Source organism: Ipomoea triloba, chromosome 15 (genome assembly GCF_003576645.1).
Source record: "Ipomoea triloba cultivar NCNSP0323 chromosome 15, ASM357664v1".
Lineage (NCBI taxonomy): Eukaryota > Viridiplantae > Streptophyta > Magnoliopsida > Solanales > Convolvulaceae > Ipomoea > Ipomoea triloba.
The window spans coordinates 14,633,859-14,658,408 of record NC_044930.1 but is presented as its reverse complement, the minus strand read 5'-3'; the positions used below and the strand labels follow the sequence as shown (position 1 = coordinate 14,658,408).

The window sequence follows — 24,550 nt, the reverse complement described above, 5'->3', positions numbered from 1 at the left end:
GAGATAGCAAGGTGATCTCTCGATATTGTTTACCCGGCCATTCTTCGTAGCTTTCCTATACTTTCCATTGCTGGTGTATAGGGACGGTTTATGAATAGCTACTCTGGTCTTTTCTGTTGGTCCTTTATGACCTTTATTTAGTTTGGGTTGAGATCCTCCATTTCTTGAAGTTCCCAAACCATTGGTCTGTTTATTTCTCGAGAGATGGTCTCGATGGAACCCTAAACCGGTTCTATCACTTGTAGGTCTGTGATCATTCACCATTTTCTCCATAGCTTTGGAGGAATTAGTGTATGATGCTATAACCTTTCTAAGATCATTTTCTGTGATCTCTCGAGTTTTGCACTCTTCAGTCAGTAGGATTACTTTAGCTTCTAACTCACTTATTTTGAGAGTTAGCTCTGAATTCTCTTTCGAGACGTTCTTAAGCATATCTCTTTCAGCAGTTAGCTTGCTGTTTTCCTCCCTAATTTTGGCATGAGTGCTATTAGCGACTGTGAGATCCCTTTTAAATGTTTCAAGCATCTCAAAGGGATCTTCATCGCTTCTGAAAGAAGAACAACAAGAGGTAAAAGTAGAGCAGCGAGATGTGGAAGTAGAGGTTACCTCATTGTCAATGGCCATTAGGCATTGATTCTCTTCTTCCTCGGTGTATAAGCAGATGAGCCCCCTCTCATCCTCTGAGCTGCTGCTGCTTTCACTGGAGCTCGACGTCTCGGACTCCTCGATTGTTCTCTCGAGTTCCTCATCAACAAGCGCCTTTCTGCGCAAATGTTTCTTTGTATCTCCTTTGAAGCCACTTTGTGCTGGCTTCTCTTTGGATTCCTCCTTTCTCCTGGAGTCCCTGCCTTCTTGGCCTTGATACTTTCTTACCTTAGGGTAAGGACAGTCAGCCTTGAAGTGCCCCGGTCTCCTGCAGTTGTAGCATAGACCTTGATCTTCTTCCTCCATTTTTCTGGATGTGTATCTCTCATTTTTCCTTCTTGAGGAGAAAGGTGAACTTGTATTGCTTTCCGGTGTCTTCTTCATGAACTTCCTGAATTTTCTTATGAAGAAAGCAAACTGTTCGTCAGATAAATAATCAGTGGGTATGAAGAAAGCAAACTGTTCGTCAGATAAATAATCAGTGGGATTAGAATCTGACCTTGAGGAGGTGGTTGGTTGGTCCGCAACCAGTGCCACATTCCGTCTGTCCACCACGTCCTCATCTCTCGGAAACATCTCAAATTCGAAGGCTTTGAGATCACCTTCATTTCCCACTCCTTGGTAAGGCCTCGTAAGACCTTCAGGTTTAGCTCCTTTTGTGGAATCTCCTTCTCGAGATCATTGATCTCTATTGACCTTCAGGTTTAGCTCCTTTTGTGGAATCTCCTTCTCGAGATCACTGATCTCTATTGATAGCTTCATGAAACGAGATTCCATGCTGTCGATGCTCTCCCCTGGCTTCATCTTGAAGTCCTCGAACTTCTTCATGGCCACGGTGAGCTTGTTCTCCTTCTCCTGTTCGTCACCTTCACCAATTAACATCAAAGTATCCCATACCTCTTTCGCCGTTTTGCACTTTCTTACTTTTGGGAAGATGGTTTCGTCTATAGCTCTGAAGAGAATATCCTTGGCAATGTTGTCCAAGTTGTTTCTCTTCCTATCATCACTTGTCCATTCTTCCCTAGGTTTGGGGACATACTTTGGTGTATCTCTGGTTTGCTCAGCAGCCGTGTTTACCATCATGATCTTGACTGGTCCAGATGTTATAACTTCGGCCATCTCATCATGGAGGGCTGATAGATACGCAAGCATGCGTGTTTTCCAGTCATCGAACCTGCTAAGATCAAAGAGAAGATGTCTCGACAACATGCTATCCATATTAGAAAAATTATCTCGTGCTTTGAAAACTTTTAAAGGATTTTTCAAAGAAGGATCTCTAGGCAATATAAACAAAGGTTTATATCGATCAGAGAACTTGCTCTGATACCAATTGTTGGTCCCAAGGGGATGGGGTACAAGTCTAGAGGGGGGGGGGAATAGACTTGTATAAGATTTTGCAAATCTTTTCAACCTCTCGTGTGTATTGAACTTAGGATGTTTAGGTTCGATACCTCACGAGGTGAAGACAAAGTTTTATGCGCAGCGGAAATGTTATCCCCTTTTAGTTAGCACGAGTTTGAGTTAGTTCGAGAAGTGTGTTTATATGCAGTGCAATCGAGAGGTTAGCGAGAGATAAAAACAGTAAGTAAATGCAAGAGAGATTTTTAAGTGGTTCGGCCAACCCGCCTACGTCCACTCTTCTTCCAGAAACTCCCTGGAAGGATTGCACTAAAAACTTCCCTTTTTAGTACAATATCGAGCGCTTGAGCTTTGATCACGAAGCCCGCCTCAAGCCTCAGGTTTTTCGCCCCGCTTCTTGTTACTCCACCTCTCGAGCACTTGACCTTTGATCACCAAGCCCGCGTCAAGCCTCAGGATCTTCACAAGACAGCTCCCAGGTTACTCCGCCTCTCCAAGGTCTTTCTCCCCGCTTCCAGTTACTCTACCTCTCGAGCACTTGACCTTTGATCACCAAGCCCGCGTCAAGCCTCAGGTTTCTTTCACTCGGACAGCTGCCAGGTTACTCCACCTCTCTTGCTTAATCCAAAGCAAGGTGTTTTTGTTTGTCACAGTTGAATGTAACAGACTCCAATCTGACCACAAGCTATCGTTGAATCAACTTCGATGTAGAGCAGCTTCGGTCACCTTCTGGATGTATAACAGTTTAAGCTTTGTAACTCTCTTGAAACACTAAGATGTGTTTTCTCGCTGTTTTGAATATCAGGATGATATTCCAAGTTAAGCACTTGCACTTGAACGTTTTAGACAGACACTTCTTAAGAATTTCGAACCTCTTTTCTTTTTAACTCCTTTTTCTCTCTTTTCCCCTTTTTTTCTTCTGTGTCTTTACGTCCTTATATATGAGAGTAGAGGAATAATTCCGTTGGAGGGAAAATTATTCCGTTTGAAATTTGTCTCCCATGCTGATCATGGGTCTTGCATATTTTCAGCATATTTCATGGAGTGGTGATCTTGTAACTTGAACCTCTTTGTCTTGTAGTGAATATTCCATAGTTCACTTTCTTGAGTCCATGCTCCACTTTCGTCTTTTGGTAAAAGTTACTCTTTTTATATTCCCATTGTTCCTTGTTTGTAGGGAATCAGACCACTTCAGCATTGGTGCACCTTTTGACCGTTTGTGGTGGAAATCTGACGTGTCATCCATTTCCGCCCATTTTGAAATCTTCACGTTCGGCACCTCTTCATTATTCCATCTCCATGATATTCTTCTTCTCCAAACTTTAAGTATGACCGTCATTCAGCTTTGTTGGAGAATTGTTAGTGTATCGAGACCAAGGTTGATATCTTGATCGCTTGATGTCTCGAACTCAAATATCGAGAGGTCTATCTCTCGAACTCTGTTTATGTCTCGAACTAGATAGCTGTATCGAGAGGTCCTACCTCTCGAACTCTGCTTATGTCTCGAGACTTAGTTGATGTCTCGCAGACCCTTATTCCTCCAGAGTTGTCCCATGCTTTCTTCTGATCTGTCTATATGATTACAACACGAGACTTCTAAGATGTTCAAACAGATTTACCTTAAGCTTAAATATTTTCCGAGTTGAGCTCAAAGTTACCCGGTTGTATTTTCGCTCTTGGTTTACTTGTCGAACTTACAGGGTTTTGCCTATGTATCGAGACTTGGGGATTTCTACTTAACAGTTGGTATCATCAAAACCTATTACATGATGTTCCTAACAGTAAATGCATTTGCAGGAAAGGGAAAAGAATGGTAAGGTTGCAAGTACAAGACTTTTATATTAGTAGGGAAAGATCATTACATATATCATGTATGTATCATGCTAGGGTAAGAAGACTAAATAATGGGCCCTTATAAAAATGGGTCTCACATTATTTATTATACTACTAGTTAGTAGGAAATTAATCCTTCAAGAATAAATAGATTGGGCCATTATAAAGAAAATGCTCTTACTTATAGAAATTGTAAGGATCCGATTTAAATAAATCCCTTACAAGAATTAAATCAAGAATTGGGCTTTTAGAATAAACAATTAATTCCGGAATAAGAATTATATATATATATATATATATATATATATATATATATATATATATATATATATATCAATTGGAAAGATTAAGCCCAATTAAATCAAATAAATTACCCGATAGGAATAATTACCGGTTTCACGGCTTGAACGAAATTACGGGGTGTTACACTTTTAGCATATTAATTGCTGTCAAATATCTAGAAGTAGAAAAAGAATCATTTAAACCTAAAAGATAATTTAGGACTAGAAGTCCGATGCTTCAAAACGTCATTTTAAACACCATTTTTTTGGAACCAGAAGTTCTTCAATCGCATGCTATATTTGCAATAAGTTTGCTAGCAATATTTGGTGATTTTTCGAGAAAGAGAAAAATAGAAATAGTGTTAACTATGTCCATTAATATCCTTAAGATAGAAAATACGTTGACATATTTTATAAATTAATGTATCTCATTTGGTAAACTATTTGAGTGATCACATTTTGTTTGATCCCCATAATGTCATACTTTGGACTAGTTATGTGTTTTCTTTATTATGGTATTGACATTTCATAAGAATATATATTAAGTACACTACGGTTATTACCTCTAGACCGCACAAAGTTTAGCACTTTATATGAAACCTTTTGTGTGACGAATCAAGTGTATATGTTACCCCTATTATCCTATATATGAGGACATTATAGCACATGATGCATAAATAAATAATGGGTATGTTATGAACCAATTTAGGCTTTGAACATTTTAAGCCTAATAAAAGGAATATCTACATATACTTGGTTTGGTGTGTGTTTGGAAAGCAGGAAAATGACTTTTGAAAAATGAGTCATTTTCCAGAAAACAGTTTCATTTTTAGTGTTTGGTTGCATTCTGGAAAATTGTCTTTGTGTGTTTGGTTCATTTTCTAGAAAATGAGTAGAATTATATAATTATATATTTTAATTAGTTTATTTAAAATATTAAAATATTTATAATAATATTAAAAATAATATTATTAAGATTTTTTTTAAAAAGAAGCCCCTTGATTTCCGGTGGAAACCAGATCTGCTCTGGTTTCCGCAGCGACAACTAGAAAAGTTCTCTGGTTTCCACTGGGAAACCAAAGCAATTGTACTTAAATTTCTTTTGAACTCTAGAAGAGTGGTAAAATAATTTTTCAAGAGATTCGGTCCAGTTACAATATCGCAAATCTATTTATTGAGAGCCTACCAATGCGTAGGTCAGGAAGATTGATGTGTTCAGGGAGAGCAACCAAATCTAAGTATAATTGATCCATTGGAAATGTTATAAATATTTCACTACTAGTCTACTACAAAACATAGCTACTACGGTGATTTTTTTTTTTTACACATACATGGCGGTTTTTGAAGTGTCGTGTAAGTGACCGCCATGGTAAATAATTACTTTCTATGGCGGTTCTTAAGAACCACCATGTATGTTACCTATATACGGCGGTTAAAAAACTTTTGTATAATCATGAACATACACGCCGTATAATATACGGCGGTTCCAAGTGGGAACCGCGGTCTAATGTGTACTTTATACGGCGGTTCTGAATAATAACCACCATATATAACAAATTTACGCATTACATATATACTTTATAAGGCAGTTTCGAATAATAACTGTCATCTAAAGTGTACTTAAGTGTACTTTATACAGCGGTTCTGAGTAATAACCGCCATCTATAACAAATTTACGCATTACATTACATATATACTTTATAAGGTGGTTCTGAATAATAACTGCCATCTAAAATGTACTTTATATGGCGGTTCCGAATAATAACCGTCGTTTAAAGTGTACTTTATATGACGGTTTCAAATAATAACCGCCGTATATAACAAATTTATGCATTACATGTATACTTTATAAGGCAGTTCCGAATAATAACTGTCGTATATAACAAATTTACGCATTACATATATACTTTATACAGTGGGTCTGAATAATAACCATTGTCTAAAGTATTTACTAAATTTTTCTTTTTTTATAAATTCACAATTTGTGAATCTCTAATATAAAATACAATAATAATTTGTTCAATTTCATCAAAATGCATACAATAGTTCAACATTCAGAATAATACTCTTAAACATATATACAATAGTAACTATAAGGAATACAAAAAAGATGTAATCAATCATATCCCAACTATCAAATACAATAATATCACAAATACTAATAACTAAATAACAATTCACTATCATCTTCAGCTGACTTTGATCTAGAAATGACTTTGATCTTCAACTGTATCTGCAAACATAATTGAAGATGTGAAATACTCTACATTCCAATGGTACCAAGAAAGTTGAAAATTGACAGATGAACTTACCTTGTTTCGATCATAAAGATCATTAAGATGAAGCATTATATTATTTGGGCGCATGAATATGTATTAATATGGATTAAATAAATAAGGTTGAGGACTAATATTGTGCATTAAATTGAATTTTGACAATCATGAGCAGAGAAACAGAGTAGCTGAAGAATGAGGCAGTTTGGAAGATGAAATCTAAAACAAGAACTGCAAAAGAAATACCTTTGGATAACCTCAAGCAAGCTACTACCTGGATGACAATGAAATTTAGTTAAACTAACACAGGCAAAGAAATGCTACTTGAACTCAACACATACAAAGAGATTAAAAGATAAAACATAGTGTAATTATATAAATCCAATTATAATTTAAAAAAAAAGGCTAAAGTGTCATCTGGCACCCTGAACCATACCCGATTATTCATCCCACACCCTGACCTTTTAAAACCTACAAATCGATGCACAAACTAATTTTTTTTTCCACTTAGACTTTTTTGCCCGTTTCCCAGTTCCATAGCTGACATGGCGTCAGTGGTAACTTATGTGGCTTTTTTTATAAAAAAAAAATCCTTTTCCATGTAAGATAAAAAAAAATAAATAAATGATAATTTTGTGTTTACGTAGCAAATGCTAATTACCCCAAAAAGTAACAAAGTCTTATAATTTCCCCCCACCCAAACCCTAACTCTAATTACCCAAATCTTCTCTCCAAATTGCGAACAGAGGCAGGACGAAGACAAGTTGCTAATTCCCTCCAAATTCTGAGGGCCCTATCTCTAATTACCACAAATTTCTCTCCAAATCGCGAAAGTATGAGGACGACGCCAACTTGCTAATTCCCCCCAAACTTTGAGGACGATAACGACAAGTAGTCTGCGAAACACGAAGAACTGCAGGTGTGTGTAATTAACCCCTAGAACTTGTTACTTGAATGAGTACTTTTAGCACTTTTTGCTCTAATGAGTACTTTATGTTAACTTGGAAGGTAGAGTGTAGACAGAACCATGTGCTGTGTAGTAGACATAGTGAATCTGTGGTGGGGTTTTTGATGTTGCTGTAATGTGGCCCTACTGTGATTAATATATGCATATACTGTTAATGTACTGTGTTGTGGTCCTGCTTAGAGTATATGTTTATGCTTTGCAGACAGTGGGTCCTTGTATGTTGCTTTAACAATTGTGGTCCTACATAGCTAGTTAATCATTCAGTATATGTTTATGCTTTTCATAAACTGTGGGCATTGCTTCTTTTTATGTGTAAAATGTGCATTGAATATGTTTCTTTTTGTCAGGATGGATGAAAATGTTGAATTAATAATTTACCATGGTGGTAATTTTGTGCGTAGCCCTAGGTTTGAATATTTAAATGGTGAGACTGAGGTAGTGAGAGTAGACCCGGACTTAATCTGTTATCCACATCTACTCAAATATATAGCAAATCAAAGGTATGGGAAAATAGCATCACTTACCTACAAGTTGGTATCTGAGCCCTTTAAAGAATTAAAACTATTACACAATGATACAAGTAGTTTACACTTAGCTCAAATTGCTCGTCAACATAAGAAGTGTGAGATTTATGTTGAGCATGGAGTAGATGAAGCTCAAGTGGTTGGTTTATGTTTACCTAGGCCTGAAGGGGGTGAAGTGCAACAACCTAAGGTTGAGGATGAGGTTGAGGCAGAATTAGGGAGTGAGCATGAGGTTAGTGACTTTGATTCTGATGCTGAAATTGGTAGTGAAGAAGGGAGAAATACTGAAATTGGCAGTGAAATAGAAATAGAAAATGAGAGTGCTAGTGACAAAAACAGTGAGCAGGGAACTGAAGGTGATAGTGAGGGGGATAGAGTGCAAAACAGTAGTGGTAGGAGAAAAAGAATAGCAACAAATGGTGAAGAAACTGTACACCAAACAGTAGTGGAACGATCACATAATCCTTTAGAAGATGCCCAAGATTCTGTCTATTATGATTCTGAAAACCCCCCTACAGTTGAAGAAGAGTAGCAGGATGACGAAGGGAATGAAGTCCAGTCAAAGTACAATGATAAATACCCCAAGTATAATCCAAAATCTGATCCACCATTTCTTGAATTAGGGTTGTATTTTGATGATAATGTGCAATTCAAGCTTGTCATGATTAGTTATGCTGTACACACAAAGTGGGATCTATTCTGGAAAAAAAATGGATTAAAGTATGTTAGGGTAGAATGTTTAGGGAAGGGGTGTGCATTTCATGTTAGTGCAGGCTGGGAAGAAAGGACTAGGTGTTTTCAAGTAAAAGCAATAATGTTGGACCATAGATGCAACTCTCAGTTCACTTTAGGAATTGTTAGTCAAAAGTGGTTAGAATGGAAGTTCGAAGAGAAGGTGAGGCAAAATCCTACTATTGGTTATTCAGAGTTGAGCAAGACAATTAAAGATGAGTTCTCCATCAATGTCACAGTGAGTATGTGTAGAAGGGCAATAACGGGGATTCTTAAAAAGTTGGATATAGGGTATGAGACTCAATTCAAGAGGCTTAGAGATTATGCTCAAGAGTGTTTAAATTCAAATCCAGGTTCCACTGTGAAGATTAAAACTACAAGAACTGTCCCTACATCACCCATGGTGTTTGAGAGGATTTATGTGTGCTTTCATGCAATGAAGATGGGGTTCTTGGCAGGGTGTAGGAAGTTTATTGGACTGGATGGGTGCTTCTTGAAGGGAAAGTTGAAGGGTGAAATCCTCACAGCTGTTGGAAAGGATGGGAATAATCAGATGTATCCAATTGCTTGGGCTGTAGTTGAAATTGAAAATAACTCTTCATGGAGATGGTTTTTGGAGCTTCTGAAGGCAGATTTGGACATTACAAACAGCAGTGAATGGACTCTAATGAGTGATCAACAAAAGGTGCATTTCTGAATCTGTTCTTTAAGCATTCCATAATCTAGTTCTTTAAGCATTCCATAATCTGTTTTAGCATTCCATAATCTGGTTCTTTAAGCATTCCATAATCTGTTTTAGCATTCCATAATCTGGTTCTTTAAGCATTCCATAAACTGTTTTAGCATTCCATAATCTGGTTTTTTAAGCATTCCATAAACTGTTTTAGCATTCCATAATCTGGTTCTTTAAGCATTCCATAATCTATTTTAGCATTCCATAATCTGGTTCTTTAAGCATTCCATAATCTATTTTAGCATTCCATAATCTGGTTCTTTAAGCATTCCATAAACTGTTTTATTTAAGCATTTCAGAATCTGTTTAATTTAAGCATTCCATAAATTGTTTTAGCATTCCATAATTTATAGGGATTGTCCAATGTCATTCAAGATCTATTCTCTGGAGTTCAACATAGAAACTGTGCTAGGCATGTGCATGCCAATTGGAGTAAGAGGCACAGAGGGAAGGTACTAAAGACTCATTTCTGGCAGATTGCAAAGACCCCAAATAAAGCACAACTAGCTGAAAACTTGAAGGCTTTAGAGAAAATAGATGTTGCTGCCCGTGTTGATCTTGACAAATATCCCATGCAATCATGGTGTAAGGCTTACTTCAAAGAAGATGTGAAGTGTGACATGGTAGATAACAACTTGAATGAGGCATTCAACAAAACTTTGTTGAATGCAAGGTCAAAGTTCATAATTCCAATGCTTGAGGATATAAGGGTTGCAACAATGAAGAGGGTGGAAAAGAAAAAAGTTTGGGTTGAAAATTGGAGAGGGAATTATGGCTCATTGGTCTTGAAGAAACTGAATGAGAGCATACTTGGGAGTGTAGGTTGGGAAGTGATATTCAATGGAGTTGAGGGATATGAGATTAAAAAGGGCACATTACAGTTCAAGGTAAATTTGCAATTGACGAGTTGTTCTTATAGGTTGTGGCAGTTGAGTGGGATTCCATGTCGTCATGGCATTTGTGACATATTTCATAAAGGACATCAACCTGAAGATTATATACATGAATGCTATAGTAAGGGGCTCTACTTGAAGACATATGAGCATGTAATCCAACCATTGAATGGGGAGATTTTTTGGCCAAGGATTGAGGGTGAAGAGCTCCATGCACCTGTACCAAAGAAGATGACTGGCAGGCCAAAGAAAAAAAGAAAGCTTGAAGAAACTGAAAAGAACAAGAAAAAAATGAGTGAAGAGGTTAGCAAGTTGTCTAGAAAGGGAAGGATTATGACATGTCAGCTATGCAAGGGAAAGGGACATAATAAACGATTTTGTCCAACACTTTCAAGCCAACAAGGAGAATCTGCTATTAGAACACCTGTTGCTGTTAGGGGGAGAGGGACAGGGAGAGGAAGAGGAAGAGGTAGAGGAAGTGCAAGACTGACAGACTTGTCTCAAGAAAGTTTTGTTGGAACATCAGGTAATAATCATAACACAATTCTTATGTAATTAATTCATGTACATTATCTGTTTGTAGTTTATGAGTAATTGACAATGCTTCCTTTACTTGTGTAGCTTGCATAGAGTGAAGCCCAATGGAAGATGTTGAGGAAGTGGAAGACCGGCAGTAATCAGATTGTTCACAGGCTTAATGTTTTGTTCACTGGCAGAAATCAGGAAGTGAAGCTCAATTTACAATACCTCAATGTTTTGTTACATACTGGCAGTGTTGTTTATTTGTTCATAGGCTCAATGTGTTGTTTTGTTGTTTATTTTGGCATACCAAATATTGGTAGTGTAGTTCTTTATTTTGGCACACCAAAAATTGGTACTGTAGTTGTTTATTTTGGCAAACCAAAAATTGGCAATGTAGTTGCTTATTTTGGCAGACAAAAAATTGGCAGTGTAGTTGTATTTGGGCAGAACAAAAATTGGTAATGTATTCTACAGTTTAATGTTTATATTGGCATATAGCTTTGTCCATTGAGTATTAAGATTGGCAGTATTGATAGTGTAGTGTATAGTTTGATGTTAACAAAGCTTGGCAGTATGACAGTATGTTTTATCCATTGAGTTTTAAGATGTTCATAGAAAACACCAGTGCATCACCTTCTAAACAACACCAAGCCTTCAAACAGTTTCATGGATATGGTTTGCTGCTCATTTCACCATTCAATGTCATACAAAATATCAATGCATTACCTTTTCAAAACAACATTTTTGCTACAAGCTCAACTATTACAATAATAAGAACAACACACTTTGTCCTTAGTAGTTTGTTTTCCTTTTTCATTTCACCACACTCATTTACAATTATGTTTCGTACACCTACTATCTCACTCTTCAAAGAAACTAGCATGTTGATTATGTCTTCGTGCTCGCATTCCCTTGTCCTTGCACTTTGATCCTTCCATAGAAAAAATCCGCAACCATTTCCATCCTATACAAGTCAAATTTAAATAATCAAACCCATTGAAAATTCACAAAATAAATACAATTCAGACTTTGGAAACTAATTAACAAATTGAACAAATATACTGCCAAACCCTAACCCCTAATTCTTTAAGTTTGAAACCATAATTCTTTACTTCCGAAAGTTAACAAAATTCACAAAATTAACAAAAATAACATAATTAACAAAATTAACAAAATGAACAAGAAATTTCTAGAAACTAACTACCTTCCACCTTTGACACCCATAGAATTTTTTGCCCGAGTCTCTAGTTGTGCAAATCGGAGCTTTCAACCCACAATAACAAAAAATACTAGGCTCGTAGTCTATATTTGATCTTACTCGTGATGAATTCGAAGAAGATGACATCTCCAATGGTGTTGTATGCTAATGAAGCATATCGCTGCCTGGAGGAGCTTGAAGCACTGCAATACGAGATGTAGAATGCTAATGAAGCAGATCGTTGCCTGGAGAACCTTGAAGAACCGCAATAGGAGATGTAGAACTACCGTAGGAAGAGTGTAGAATCGCAAATAGGGTTTGGTTTTTATATTGTGATTTGGGGGAGCTGACTAGGGAGCCTACATGGACATCAAGACATCAAAGGACTTAAAAAAAAAAGCCACATAAGCTACCACCGGCGCCATGTCAGCTATGGAACTGGGAAACGGGCAAAAAAGTCTTAGTGGAAAAAAAAATTAGTTTGTGCATCGATTTGTAGGTTTTAAAAGGTCAGGGTGCGGGATGAATAATCGGGTATGGTTCAGGGTCCAGATGACACTTTAGCCTTAAAAAAAACAAATTAAATTAGGCTAAAGTGTCATCCCGCACCATGAACTATATCGGATTGTTCATGTCGCACCATGGTCTTTCATAACATAAATTTTGGGCCACCTACCATTAATTTTTTTTTTGCATAGCATTTTTCACAGGTTGCCTACAAGTTATAGGTAATAATATGCTGACATAGATTTTTTTTCTTTTTTTCGTCATAGGTTTTTTTTTTCTTTTTTGTGATAGGTTGTCAACGGCGATGTTCATAGCCTCCATGGCCGGCTTCAGCATTAACTCTTGATAAAACTAAGCCTTCTTAGCTATGAACTCATATTCTTCCTCCATTAATGCTTTCCCCCGCTCATTCATGCCCTTGAGTTTTCTTGAACCCAATTGCCTTAAGCCCATCAAGTAGATGTTTCCTGTGAAATTCACAGCCATTTGCTCCAACAAATATGGAAAATCCCCCAAATCTACATCTCTAGTTATGTCTCCGTTGTTTTTGGGACATTTATCATTTTCTGCATTCTAAATCCTCGCTGTTGGGAAGTTTTTCCATTTCGAATGAGGGTTCCTCAGCGGTGGTTCCTTCACGGTTGTCGGAAATTTTCACCATGAGTGGTGCGGGTTTCTTTATCTGCTTCCCCCACGATCAGACGAGCAATTTTGTAAACTTCTTCGTCGTGAGCGGTCTTGATACAAGACTTGGACTTGGGTAGCTTGTGGTAACGCTCTTTCATCTTCTTAATATTTCCTGCGATTTGCGAGACGTGGTGGCCCAGCCGAAGGGAGACGTTGGGGTCGGTGGTGGATTCCAACAGCACTTTTAGAAGGTTGATTTGGTCTTCTTAGCTGAATACCTTGTTAGATAGCTGGGAATTTGCCGTTGCCGAGGAGGGTGGTATGACACTTCCTGGCGATTTTGGGTTGGAAGTGCCGCTGCCAGATGTCTTACGCTTGGATGTGGGCCGGTGTTTAGACGTTGACATGGATGGGCTCGCAACGCCGGATTTTATTTATTTATATTAAACTTTGGGGTTGACTTAAAAAGAAGGTCCACATCAGCTAATAACTTGTGTCATGTCATTATAGTAACCTGTAAACCTTTAAAAATGCTAGGCGAAAAAAATTTAATGATAAGTGGCTCGAAATATATATTATGAAAGATATGGTGCGGCCTGAACAATCTAGTATAGTTCATGGTGTGGAATGACACTTTAGCCATTAAATTAATATTAACAATTTAATCACACATTAAATTCTTAGAAAACATAAAAAATACACAGAAAAAATAAATCACGCATTCTAAAACCTAATCATAAGTAGAGAATGTGCACCCAATCACTCATATGCATACACTCAAAAATTTGAAGGTAAGAAAAGTTCAATTTTAGAAACATAGAATTCAAAAGTAGTTAAATTGAGTTGGAAATTAAAAAAAAAACCAACATAAAGATACCAAAGAAATTGTTATTTATTTTGAGTTGTTTAAGCTTATTGCAAACGGTTGCTTCAACACTTCACTAATAACAGTGGTAGATTAATGCAGGTATAGTAAAACATTATGTCAAGAATAAATATATTATCTTTAAGAACTTAGGGTGTGTTTGGAAAGCAGGAAAATGATTTCTGAAAAATATTTTCTGGAAAATGAGTCATTTTCTGTGTTTGGTTGCATCCTGGAAAATTGCCTTTGCCTTTGTGTGTTTGGTTCCTTTTCCGGAAAATGAGTGAAAAATGAGTACAGTTGTACAATTATATAATTTTATTATTATATTTAAAATATAAAAAATATAAAATAATAATCTTTATTATAATAAAAAAAAACACCGACGTCTGCTCTGATTTTAGTGGAAACCAGTCCGCCGAAAGTCCGGAACGCATAAAGGGACACAAGGAGGTCATTTTCCATTTCCGAAAAATGACTTCTGAACTTTTTGTCCGGAAGTTGTTTTCCGGAAAAATGGGAGTGATTTCCGTTGACCACATTTTCCTGACGTTTCCAAACACCAAAAGCCCAGAAAATTATTTCCGGAAATCATTGTTATAAAATGTGCACTTAACAACTACATCTAACATAAACCAACTAGGCAATTTAAGTAAAACTTACTCATTCACATCGTCGCTTTAAAAAATCCAACATTGACAACCCTTCTCAACAGGTGTGAGTTGTTGAGATACATTCACTGTTCTTGAAAAAATGGAGATTTCTTTGGTTCAAAAACCTTTACTGCTCTCCATGCCACTTATTTATGTCCTTGAGCTGTTGCAGCCTTACGCGACTCGTATTTTTTATGAACTGCAGCTTCGGTGTCCTTGATCAAGTGAAAAGGTTGCTTCTGCAGTGGGGCTGCTGCTGTGCTTGAATCAAAGCGTCGTAGCCACTTCAATGTCCTTGCTTGAGTGAGAATGTTGCTTTTGTAGTGAGGCTATTGTTGTGCTTGAATCATAACATTGTTGTACTGTGGTAGCCACTTGAGTGTCCTTGCTCGAGTGAGAAGGTTGCTTCTATAGTGGGGCTACTGATGTTGTGCTTGAGCCAGAACATTGTTGCATTGTGGTAGCCACTTCAGCCCCAGTGTCCTTACTTGACACAGTTTGTTGTTCTACTGGGGCTGGTGTTGGTTCTACTACCTGTTTAGTAGAAACTTGAAATGGAAAAGGTACTTCAACATCAGCATGTTGTTGTGCTACCTGTTCAGAAGAAACTTGAACTGGAGCAGGTACTTCAACATTTGCTGCTATGCTACTTTGAATTTGTTGTTGTAGTGGGGCAGGTACTTCAACTTCTAGTGCAACAGCTTTCCCTTTTTCGTTCTTCTTGGCAGCAATCTCTTGGTAACCTTGTTCAACAGGCTGTTGATCCTCATCCAAGGGAGTGTAATGCGCAACAATATTTGCGACATCATCTCAAGAACATTTCCTAGTATCTGGTGGAGTGGGAGTGAAACCAAGGCCGAAACTTGGCATGTTAAATACCTCCTTGCTATACTCCAGCCTTCTTTGTATAGCAACTCCAGCCATCTTTGTATAGCAAGGTCAATGGCAGCAAGATTTTCCGCGTTTCCCCAAAATGAGTCTTGGCTGCTCATTGATTCAGGCTCTTCTTGTGTGCACCACCTCTTTCCCAATACCAAGCATCTTTTGAGCCAACGACTACAATGCCTTCACATGGTCATTGTCTACAATCATTGGATGTGTTTTCTGAGCTATATCAATGATCTTTAGCATGTTAGCACCAAATGCTTGCAAATTCTCTATGAATTCAGAAATGTATGCATGTTTTCCAATAAAATTAAAAATATATTAGATTGAGAGTGTTTTTCAAGCTTAAGGTGCGTCCAAATAAACCTTAAGGTGCTTGCTAATAAAACTTAAGGTGCGTGTTAAAAAATTTAATATGAGTGCTAATAAAACTTAAGGTGTGTGAAAATAGAACTTAAGGTGCGTGCTAATAAAACTTAAGGTGCGTGAAAATAGACCTTAAGGTGCGTGCTAATAAAACTTAAGGTGTGTGAAAATAGACCTTAAAGTGCGTGGTAGTAGAACTTAAGGTGCATGTTAAAAAACATAAGGTGCATGCTAACAAAACTAAAGGTGTGTGAAAATAGACCTTAAGGTGTGTGCTCCCACAACTTAAGGTATATTTCATAAAATTAAACCTTAAAAAGTGAATAACACACTTGCAACTCATCAACTGGCTTAGATTGGACATGAGGTTGAATCTGAGGAGATGCTTGACGTTTCACTTCAGCCTCAAGACCGATTGAGGATGGTTGTTGATCATCACCAGTTGCTCGTGGCAACTAAGCTAGAGGAGGTACATAACGAGGCTCAATTCTACCATGTCCAAACCCAACAGCAGAGAGCTCTTTCACCTCTCGATCCATCAAATGATCAGATATCCAGCCTATGAATGCTGGAATAACCCTAGGAACAAATCGCTCAAATTGAAGAATAACACGATCAACATAATGCACCTGAATACCAATGAAGAGTGTTAGTAACATAACTTGCTATCTATTACCTTTTTCATAGATTAAATATGTATTAACACTTAACAATCAAAAACAAAATAGGGCCGGGATAATATTCACTTTGTTTCAGTTGCCACTCCGGTGGTGTATCCATCAATGTGCGCAACACAAATGCACACCAATTCAAATTCCGAATCTGGGACACATCGTCCAAATAACAACTGTGACCCAACATATCCATTTTGTGGGTGCTCTATAAACATAGAAGACACCAACACCACAAAATGGCATTTGAACCACACGCCACTGTCTATGCACTCCTTCATTGCATCAATTAATTCAGGATACCTTATTTTATGATGATCAGGTTTCTTAAGTTCCCTTTCCTATTCTGCAAATAAAGGTGAACTCCTACCAGTATGACGGAAATTGATTTGAATTGTTCCTCGAGGAAGGCCTAGAGCAGCCTCTACGTCATCTTTAGTCACATCCAACATACTGTTATATCACAACATCAACCTACTACCATATAATTGTAATTACTAAGGAGCCAATAGAATAACCGTAGGGGCAAATATCCAATTCCCAAATTCAAAAGGCTCCCAAAACTAATCTCAATGACAACATCTTTTTTAGCTTAATTAAACACTCAAACATCATCAATAAACTGACGCGATGAGGCTCGGGATTAATAGACGGAACATTATTCAGATCAATCCGTTGTTTCTTTTTGCCCCTTAGACCTTGAACTCGAACCTCACTAGTATCCCCCCCAGGTTCAACATGGACTAGGGGTGTTAGCATACAGAGCTTTCGACAAACTACTCGTGTTCGTGCTCGGTAAGCGTTCGTTTATGTTTGTTTATTAAGCTACACAAACATTAACAAACAAAATTTAAAGTTTGGTTCATAAACGGACAAAGTCTGAACAATGGTAAGCTCATTTGCTAAGAGATCGTGAACAAGCTCGTTTGTCTTCGTTTAATAATGTTCGCGAACAAGCTCATTTAGAGTTCGTTTAATAATGTTAACAAACAAGCTCGTTCAGTGTTCATTAATAATGTTTGCGAACAAGTTCGTTTAGTGTTCATTTAATAATGTTCGCGAGCAAGCTCATTTAGTGTTCGTTAATAATGTTCGCGAACACATACACACACACACACACATAACGTGTTGTTCACGAACAAATTGTGATCATGAACATATGCAGGTGTTTGGTTATTCATTGTTCATCAACGTGTTCATGAGCGTCCATGAACATGTTCATGAACGTGATTGTTAATGAACATGTTTGTTAACGTTCGCGAATATGTTTATGAACGAGTTCGTTAACGTTAACGAACACATTTGTGAACGTGTTCATGAACGTTAACAAACACTAATGAACCCTTAACAAACGAACACGAACAAAATTTTCAAAAACATTAACAAACGAACACGAACTCCAAAGTCCTTAACAAATATACACGAATATCCTTCGTTCGTTTATGCTTGGTTCGTTAACAGCCCTAACAGGGACCACAGTTAAATTCCTTGACCTTTTTCGACGCCAACCTATAGTTACAAACAAATACATTGAAACACATATAAACTGCAAAAGATTAGAGATTAGAATGCATCACTGTAAATAACAACTCACAATACTTAGGTGCATGAAGGAAAACCTAAAGGTGCATATAATCAGCACTTCACATGCGTCATATTAACACATAAGTTGTAAATTACAACTCACTATACCTAGGTACGTAAAGGCAAACAGTAAGATGCATATAATTAGCACCTCAGTTGCGTGATATTAACACATAAGTTGTAAATTACAACTCACAATACCTAGGTGCGTGAAGGTAAACATTAAGGTGCGTATAATTAGCACGTCAGATGCGTGATAATAACACATAAGTTGTAAATTACAACTCGCAATAACTAGGTGCGTGAAGACAAACATTAAGGTGCGTAAAATTAGCAACTTAGGTGTGTGATGTTAACACAAGTTGTAAATTACAACTCACAATACCTAGGTGCGTGAAGGTAAACACTAGGGGGCGTAAATTAGCAACTCAGGTGCGTTATGTTAACACATAAGCTGTAAAATACAACTCACAAAACCTATGTGCGTGAAGGAAAACATTAGGGTGCGTAAAATTAGCAACTCATGTGCGTGATGTTAATACATAAGTTGTAAATTACAACTCACAATACCTAGATGCGTGAAGACAGACATTAGGGTGCGTAAAATTAGCACTCAAGGTGATTGCATTTACACAATAAGGTGCGAGAATTTAAACCCTAAATTGCATCACTGTAAATTAAAAACTATTAAATAGATGACATTTTACCTTATACAGACGCCGTCTGTTGCTGAGGTTGCTCCGTTTGGGGTACATTTTCTTCAGATGCCATTGATGGTGTGTCCTTCGCACTGAGTATACTGAGTATTTTACTGAACGAAAAACCTTTGAAAAATATACGACTTGCAAAATGGTTGAGAATATTGACCGGAAAGAAGGGAAGAAGAAAAGTACTCCCTCTGTCCCATTTTACCTGTCCTATTTACTATTTATTGGTCAAATCAACTCTTTCTTCTTTGCTTATTTTCTTTAGTAATTTTTTATTATTTTTAAATTTAATTTTTTGTGTTTAATAGTACTTTTAATTTAGTTTCTAAATATATAAATTTTATATATTAATGCTAAACTTAATATTATGAAAAATTGGATTAAAAATTACTTCAATCAAGCCTCATTAAACGAACCAGACAACCATTTTGGGACGGAGGTAGTAATTTTTTCTAACTATTTTACCCCTCAGTGCGCGAAATTGAATCAAAGTAACCGCAACTACATCATTAAGATCAACGGTTGAGATAATTCTATGGATTAAACATCAATAACGCGCAACCAACCCCACAACCGCACCTGATAGTGCCAACTGCACCAGAACCAAATCCTATATATATATATATATATATATATATATATATATAAATCTTAAATTCCCAAAATCTTACATTACCTTCCTGGAAGTAATCTTATTACTTGGGGTAATCCAAGATTCCATGAACCAAATGCCCCCTTAGAACTGAATAGACCAAAATGCCTTTGTATTTAAGGCCATTTAAACGATTTTGTTGATAGATGACAAAAAATGATCATGCCACAATAATACTAGGACCAAAGGAGATGTTTTGAAAAAAAAAAAAACTAAAAGTGGACTGACACCTATAAATCTAGGGCAAAAATGGAATTAACTCTAATAATAATGTGAAAAAGAAAACAAACATATATAAACAGTAGGGATATTTTTGTCCATAAAAATTATATAGTACAACTCTTATAATATAATATATATAAAAAATTAACAGAAAAACAAACATAAATCAGGGACAGGTCACACTTGTGTGAGACGGGTCAGGTCGTGTCGTGTCAATATGTAAATGTAATACTTATACTAACAAATGTAAAAGTATTAAGGGTGTGTTTGGTTCACACATGGGAATCGGAATCAGAATCGAAATTGGTATCAATTATTTGGTAATGATAATGAGTTTTAGTGAAAGTATTTTACATGTTTGGTAGTAGGGTGGAATGAGAACGATTATTAATAGTTGGGGAAGTGGAGGAGGAAGGGAAATGAAACCCTTATTTTATTAGGGAATGGGCTTTGCAATTGAGGGGTAATCAAAACCCATAGTAGTGTTCTAAAAACCTATCATCCAAACAATAACAATGACTTTGATACCATTCCTGATAGCTAAACTTGTCAACCAAACACACCCTAAGTTTTCTCTTATAAGTAACAAACATTTTATTCCTAATTAGTTATATTTTCATATTGACATGACACGTCTCACGGACAAGGATCCGTGAGACGGTATCACGTAAGTTTTTGCCACCAAGGATATAATATGAATTGAGACTTGTTATGTATTTAGATTTAGATATATAAATTATAAATTATTAATAATAAAAATAAGGTTTATATTTAATATTAATATTAAATTATTATATATTACATCTTAGACCTAATATATTTTTTATATTTACCATATAACCCAACTATATCTACAATCTTAATAAGAGTCAATAAAGTTAGGGCTCTAACGAGAAGAAAAAATAGAAAAAAATGTTGGTAGTAATTATCTACTTAAGTGAATAGTTCATATTATTTTATTTTTAGTAATTTTTTATGATTTTCCTTTTTTACCCTCTATTATATTATTTTCTTTCCTTAAATAACCCCACATTCCGTTAGTATAAACTTTAGTAAATGAATATTCCGTTAACTTTTAATGTGCTCATTAATTTCTATAAGAAAGGTCTTAGGTTCGAACTCCATCTCAATCAGAGTTGACATAATTGTTAAATATATACTACGAATATGTTAGAGTATATTATTGAAAAATAAGTACCCACTTTATTACTCTTATTAAATTAAATAAATTAGTAGCTACAACAAAAAAATAGTACATATGCATTTCTTTAATTTATAATTTGATGTTTACAATGCCTTTATTAAAAAAAATTATTCATTATCAAAAAATTAAAAAAGAGATATAATTTATTAGTTATATTGTCTTTATTTTCTACAATAAAAATTAATTATCAAAAAATTAAAAAAGAGATATAATTGTATTAGTTATTGTTTTTATTCTCTATTATAAAAATTATTCATTATCAAATAATTAAAAAGATATATAATTTCATTAGTTATATTGTCTTTGTTTTCTATAATGCAAAGATTCTTTATCTTCAAATTCATTAATTATTTATATTCACTACATTATTCATTGTCTTATTTTTAAACTATGTTGTAATTAAATACTCCGTATCAAAGTTATAATACAAAATAATGTTATATATTTATTTACAAGTATTCTTTTTTTTTTTTGAAAAATACCAAGTATTCTATTAATAACTTAGAAAATTTTTTTAAAATAATAATATGAAGCCAATCATATTAACTACTTGGGGAGGATTTGTTGACAAAGAAGACATTCAAATAACTCAATAAATTAAAATAGTAAACTACCCCATAATATTTTTTTGGACTACATCACAGTTGTTCATTTTAAAAGTAAATCGTATTTCTTTATTAATTAATATGATTTAAATTGTATAAATTTTTATTACAAATAATAGTATATTTATTTATACTATCATTTTTAGACTAAGTATTTAGATTAACGTTTTTATAAAATTATAAATATTTATTTTAGTGACAATTATAATCAACCTCTCATATATTATCTTGCATTCATATACTTTGAATTACCGATTTAAATAAACAAATTCAACATTCAATTACATATGCATGAACATCTCCTATATAATATTGTATTGATATACAGTGAAGTACTAAAAAAAAAAAACATTGGGCATTATCCTATTCGCGCAATGCGTGATGAAAAATTTGTATATATATATATATATATATGTATATATCACAATCACCCAACCCTAACCCAAAATCCCCAATTTTAATTTGTAAAAAATTAAATCCTGAGTCTACGACTTTGTCCGAGGGGACCGAGACTCCTTCGACTAGCGAGTGGTGACGAGTGGCGACCTGTAGAGAGTCAAGGCATGTTTTCCCAGTTCCCATGGTAGTTTGATAGACATTCAGACTGGGTAGGTAGGTGTTGGAAAAATAGCATAAAAATGGCAATTTAAGTGGCTATTTTGTGGTACAAATATATGTGGGGTCCACTTTCGATTTAGGTCGGGTCAAAGTGGATTCGGGTTCTTCGTAGTTAGACAAAGAGATTGATATATTGTACGCACAAAACGGATAATGGGTGAATGAGAAATTGGTTCTCAAAGTTGACCCATTTGAGTTGGAAAAATGGTGGGAAAGCTTTAGAATAAGGCTTTGTCCCACATTGGTTTGGGAATTAGGTTTGCACCACTATTTATACAAGAGTCTTTCTTAGACTTAGTGGAATTGTATAGCATAGAGGCGCTCTCTCGCACGCAGGGGGTGCAAATCAAATCCCAAAATGAGCTTGAGCCTTACGGGCTGAGTTATGCCAAATTTTCGAGACTTTTTTCCAACGGTCTCCTAGTCCTCGGCCAAGGACTCGTGATCTCCTAGTCATCGACCAAGGACTCGTGGTTTCTGCCTGAGCCGTGAACCAAATTGGTTCGACCTTCTGGTTGCACGGCTCGCGTAATGGTTCGGCCTTCCGTAGCCTGAATCACTAGTCGAATAGTAGTCCATTCGTGTAATCTGATCACCTCGGTGTAACTCCTCGTGGTCTCGTTTCACCTCGGGTACGATTCGAGTAGTGACCTTTCAAGTCTTGATTCATCTGTTACGGAATTAATTCCGAGTTAATTCAAATTTTTATTATCTGAATCAATTCTCATGTAGTGGTCTACCGTTACAGGGATTACAAGGCTGGGTTTATGATCAGATTAAGTACTATGATTGAATGCTATTAATTCCAGCAACTCCTATATAAGTTGATGGTAGAAGCAACAGATTGACACACAATGAAAATAAACTTTTCTCTCTCGAAAATCTACTTCTACTCCTTTCTTTGCATACTGTGTTCAGGCCGTTGTTCTAGTTCGTCGGGTTTCTTTGTTTGAGTGCTCAAACTAGAGACCGTAGCTTGTTTTATCCTGGGAAACCTAGGCTACAACGCTCCTAGCACCAATGGAAGTAGCAAATAAGGTTTTAAGGATAGTGTAGTGAGTACACGACTCAAGCTTACCTTTGTCCAGAAATTCCTTTCGTATTTTTTGTGCTTGTTATTTTCTGGAAATATTATTTTCGTAATATTATCTCCTAACAATAGGTACTACAACACTAGAAGTACTGTCAAAGTGGGCTGAAGTTCGCGAATTGGCCTGCACCCGTCCCGCGGTGGGGCGGGTTAGGGCTACAGAAAAGGTAGCCCGCGAAGGAGCGAGCCTAACGGGTCTGGCCCGTGGCCCAGGCCCCAATTTAAAAAAAATAAAAAAAAATAATATATATATATATATATATATATATATATATATATATATATATATATATATATATATATATATATATATATATATATATATATATATATATATATATATATATATATATATATATATATATATATATATATATATATATATATATATATATATATATATATATATATATATATATATATATATATATATATATATATATATATATATATATATATATATATATATATATATATATATATATATATATATATATATATATATATATATATATATATATATATATATATATATATATATATATATATATATATATATATATATATATATATATATATATATATATATATATATATATATATATATATATATATATATATATATATATATATATATATATATATATATATATATATATATATATATATATATATATATATATATATATATATATATATATATATATATATATATATATATATATATATATATATATATATATATATATATATATATATATATATATATATATATATATATATATATATATATATATATATATATATATATATATATATATATATTATATAATATATATATATATATATATATATATATATATATATATATATATATATATATATATATATATATATATATATATATATAATCTATACTATATATAAAAGAAAAATCCTCCTATTTCATTTTCCTGCCCAAACTTTTGTAGTCAATTAATTAAATATTTTATTGGTCAAATAATTAATAAAACTTATTTAGTAAGAAAATGTAAAATGAAAATTAACTAATATCTATTAATTGGTAATATTGATTCTATATTCACATATCAATACTATTAATAAAAGCAAAATCCCCGCCTTCAACTTTCTCGCACAATCTAATATTATTAATTAATTGATAAAAAATTAATAAAGTTTAATTAGTAACAAAATTTTATTTACCAAATTATGAGAATAATTAAACCATTATAATTGTGAGAATAATGGAAACAATTTCTGCATAATTTATGAGAAAAAAATAATTTTTTAATTTTTTAATTATTATTTACACAAATAATAATAATTCAAATACC

General features: G+C 34.8%; 1 protein-coding gene across 1 annotated transcript; it reads left to right on the top strand.

Annotated features, from left to right (window-relative positions):
* The first annotated feature begins 8,696 nt into the window (after window positions 1-8,696).
* Window positions 8,697-10,875, top strand: LOC116005739. Its single transcript, XM_031245979.1, has 3 exons — window positions 8,697-9,299; window positions 9,701-10,766; window positions 10,862-10,875. Exons 1-3 carry the CDS (start codon window positions 8,697-8,699, stop codon window positions 10,873-10,875), a joined length of 1,683 nt encoding a protein of 560 aa, XP_031101839.1.
* The last annotated feature ends 13,675 nt before the right edge of the window (window positions 10,876-24,550 follow it).

Coding starts and splice junctions, on each gene's coding strand:
- LOC116005739 (XM_031245979.1), top strand. CDS start 8,697: ATGTTGGACCATAGATGCAACTCTCAGTTCACTTTAGGAATTGTTAGT. Junction 9,300..9,700: donor TAATGAGTGATCAACAAAAG/GTGCATTTCTGA, acceptor CATAATTTATAG/GGATTGTCCAATGTCATTCA.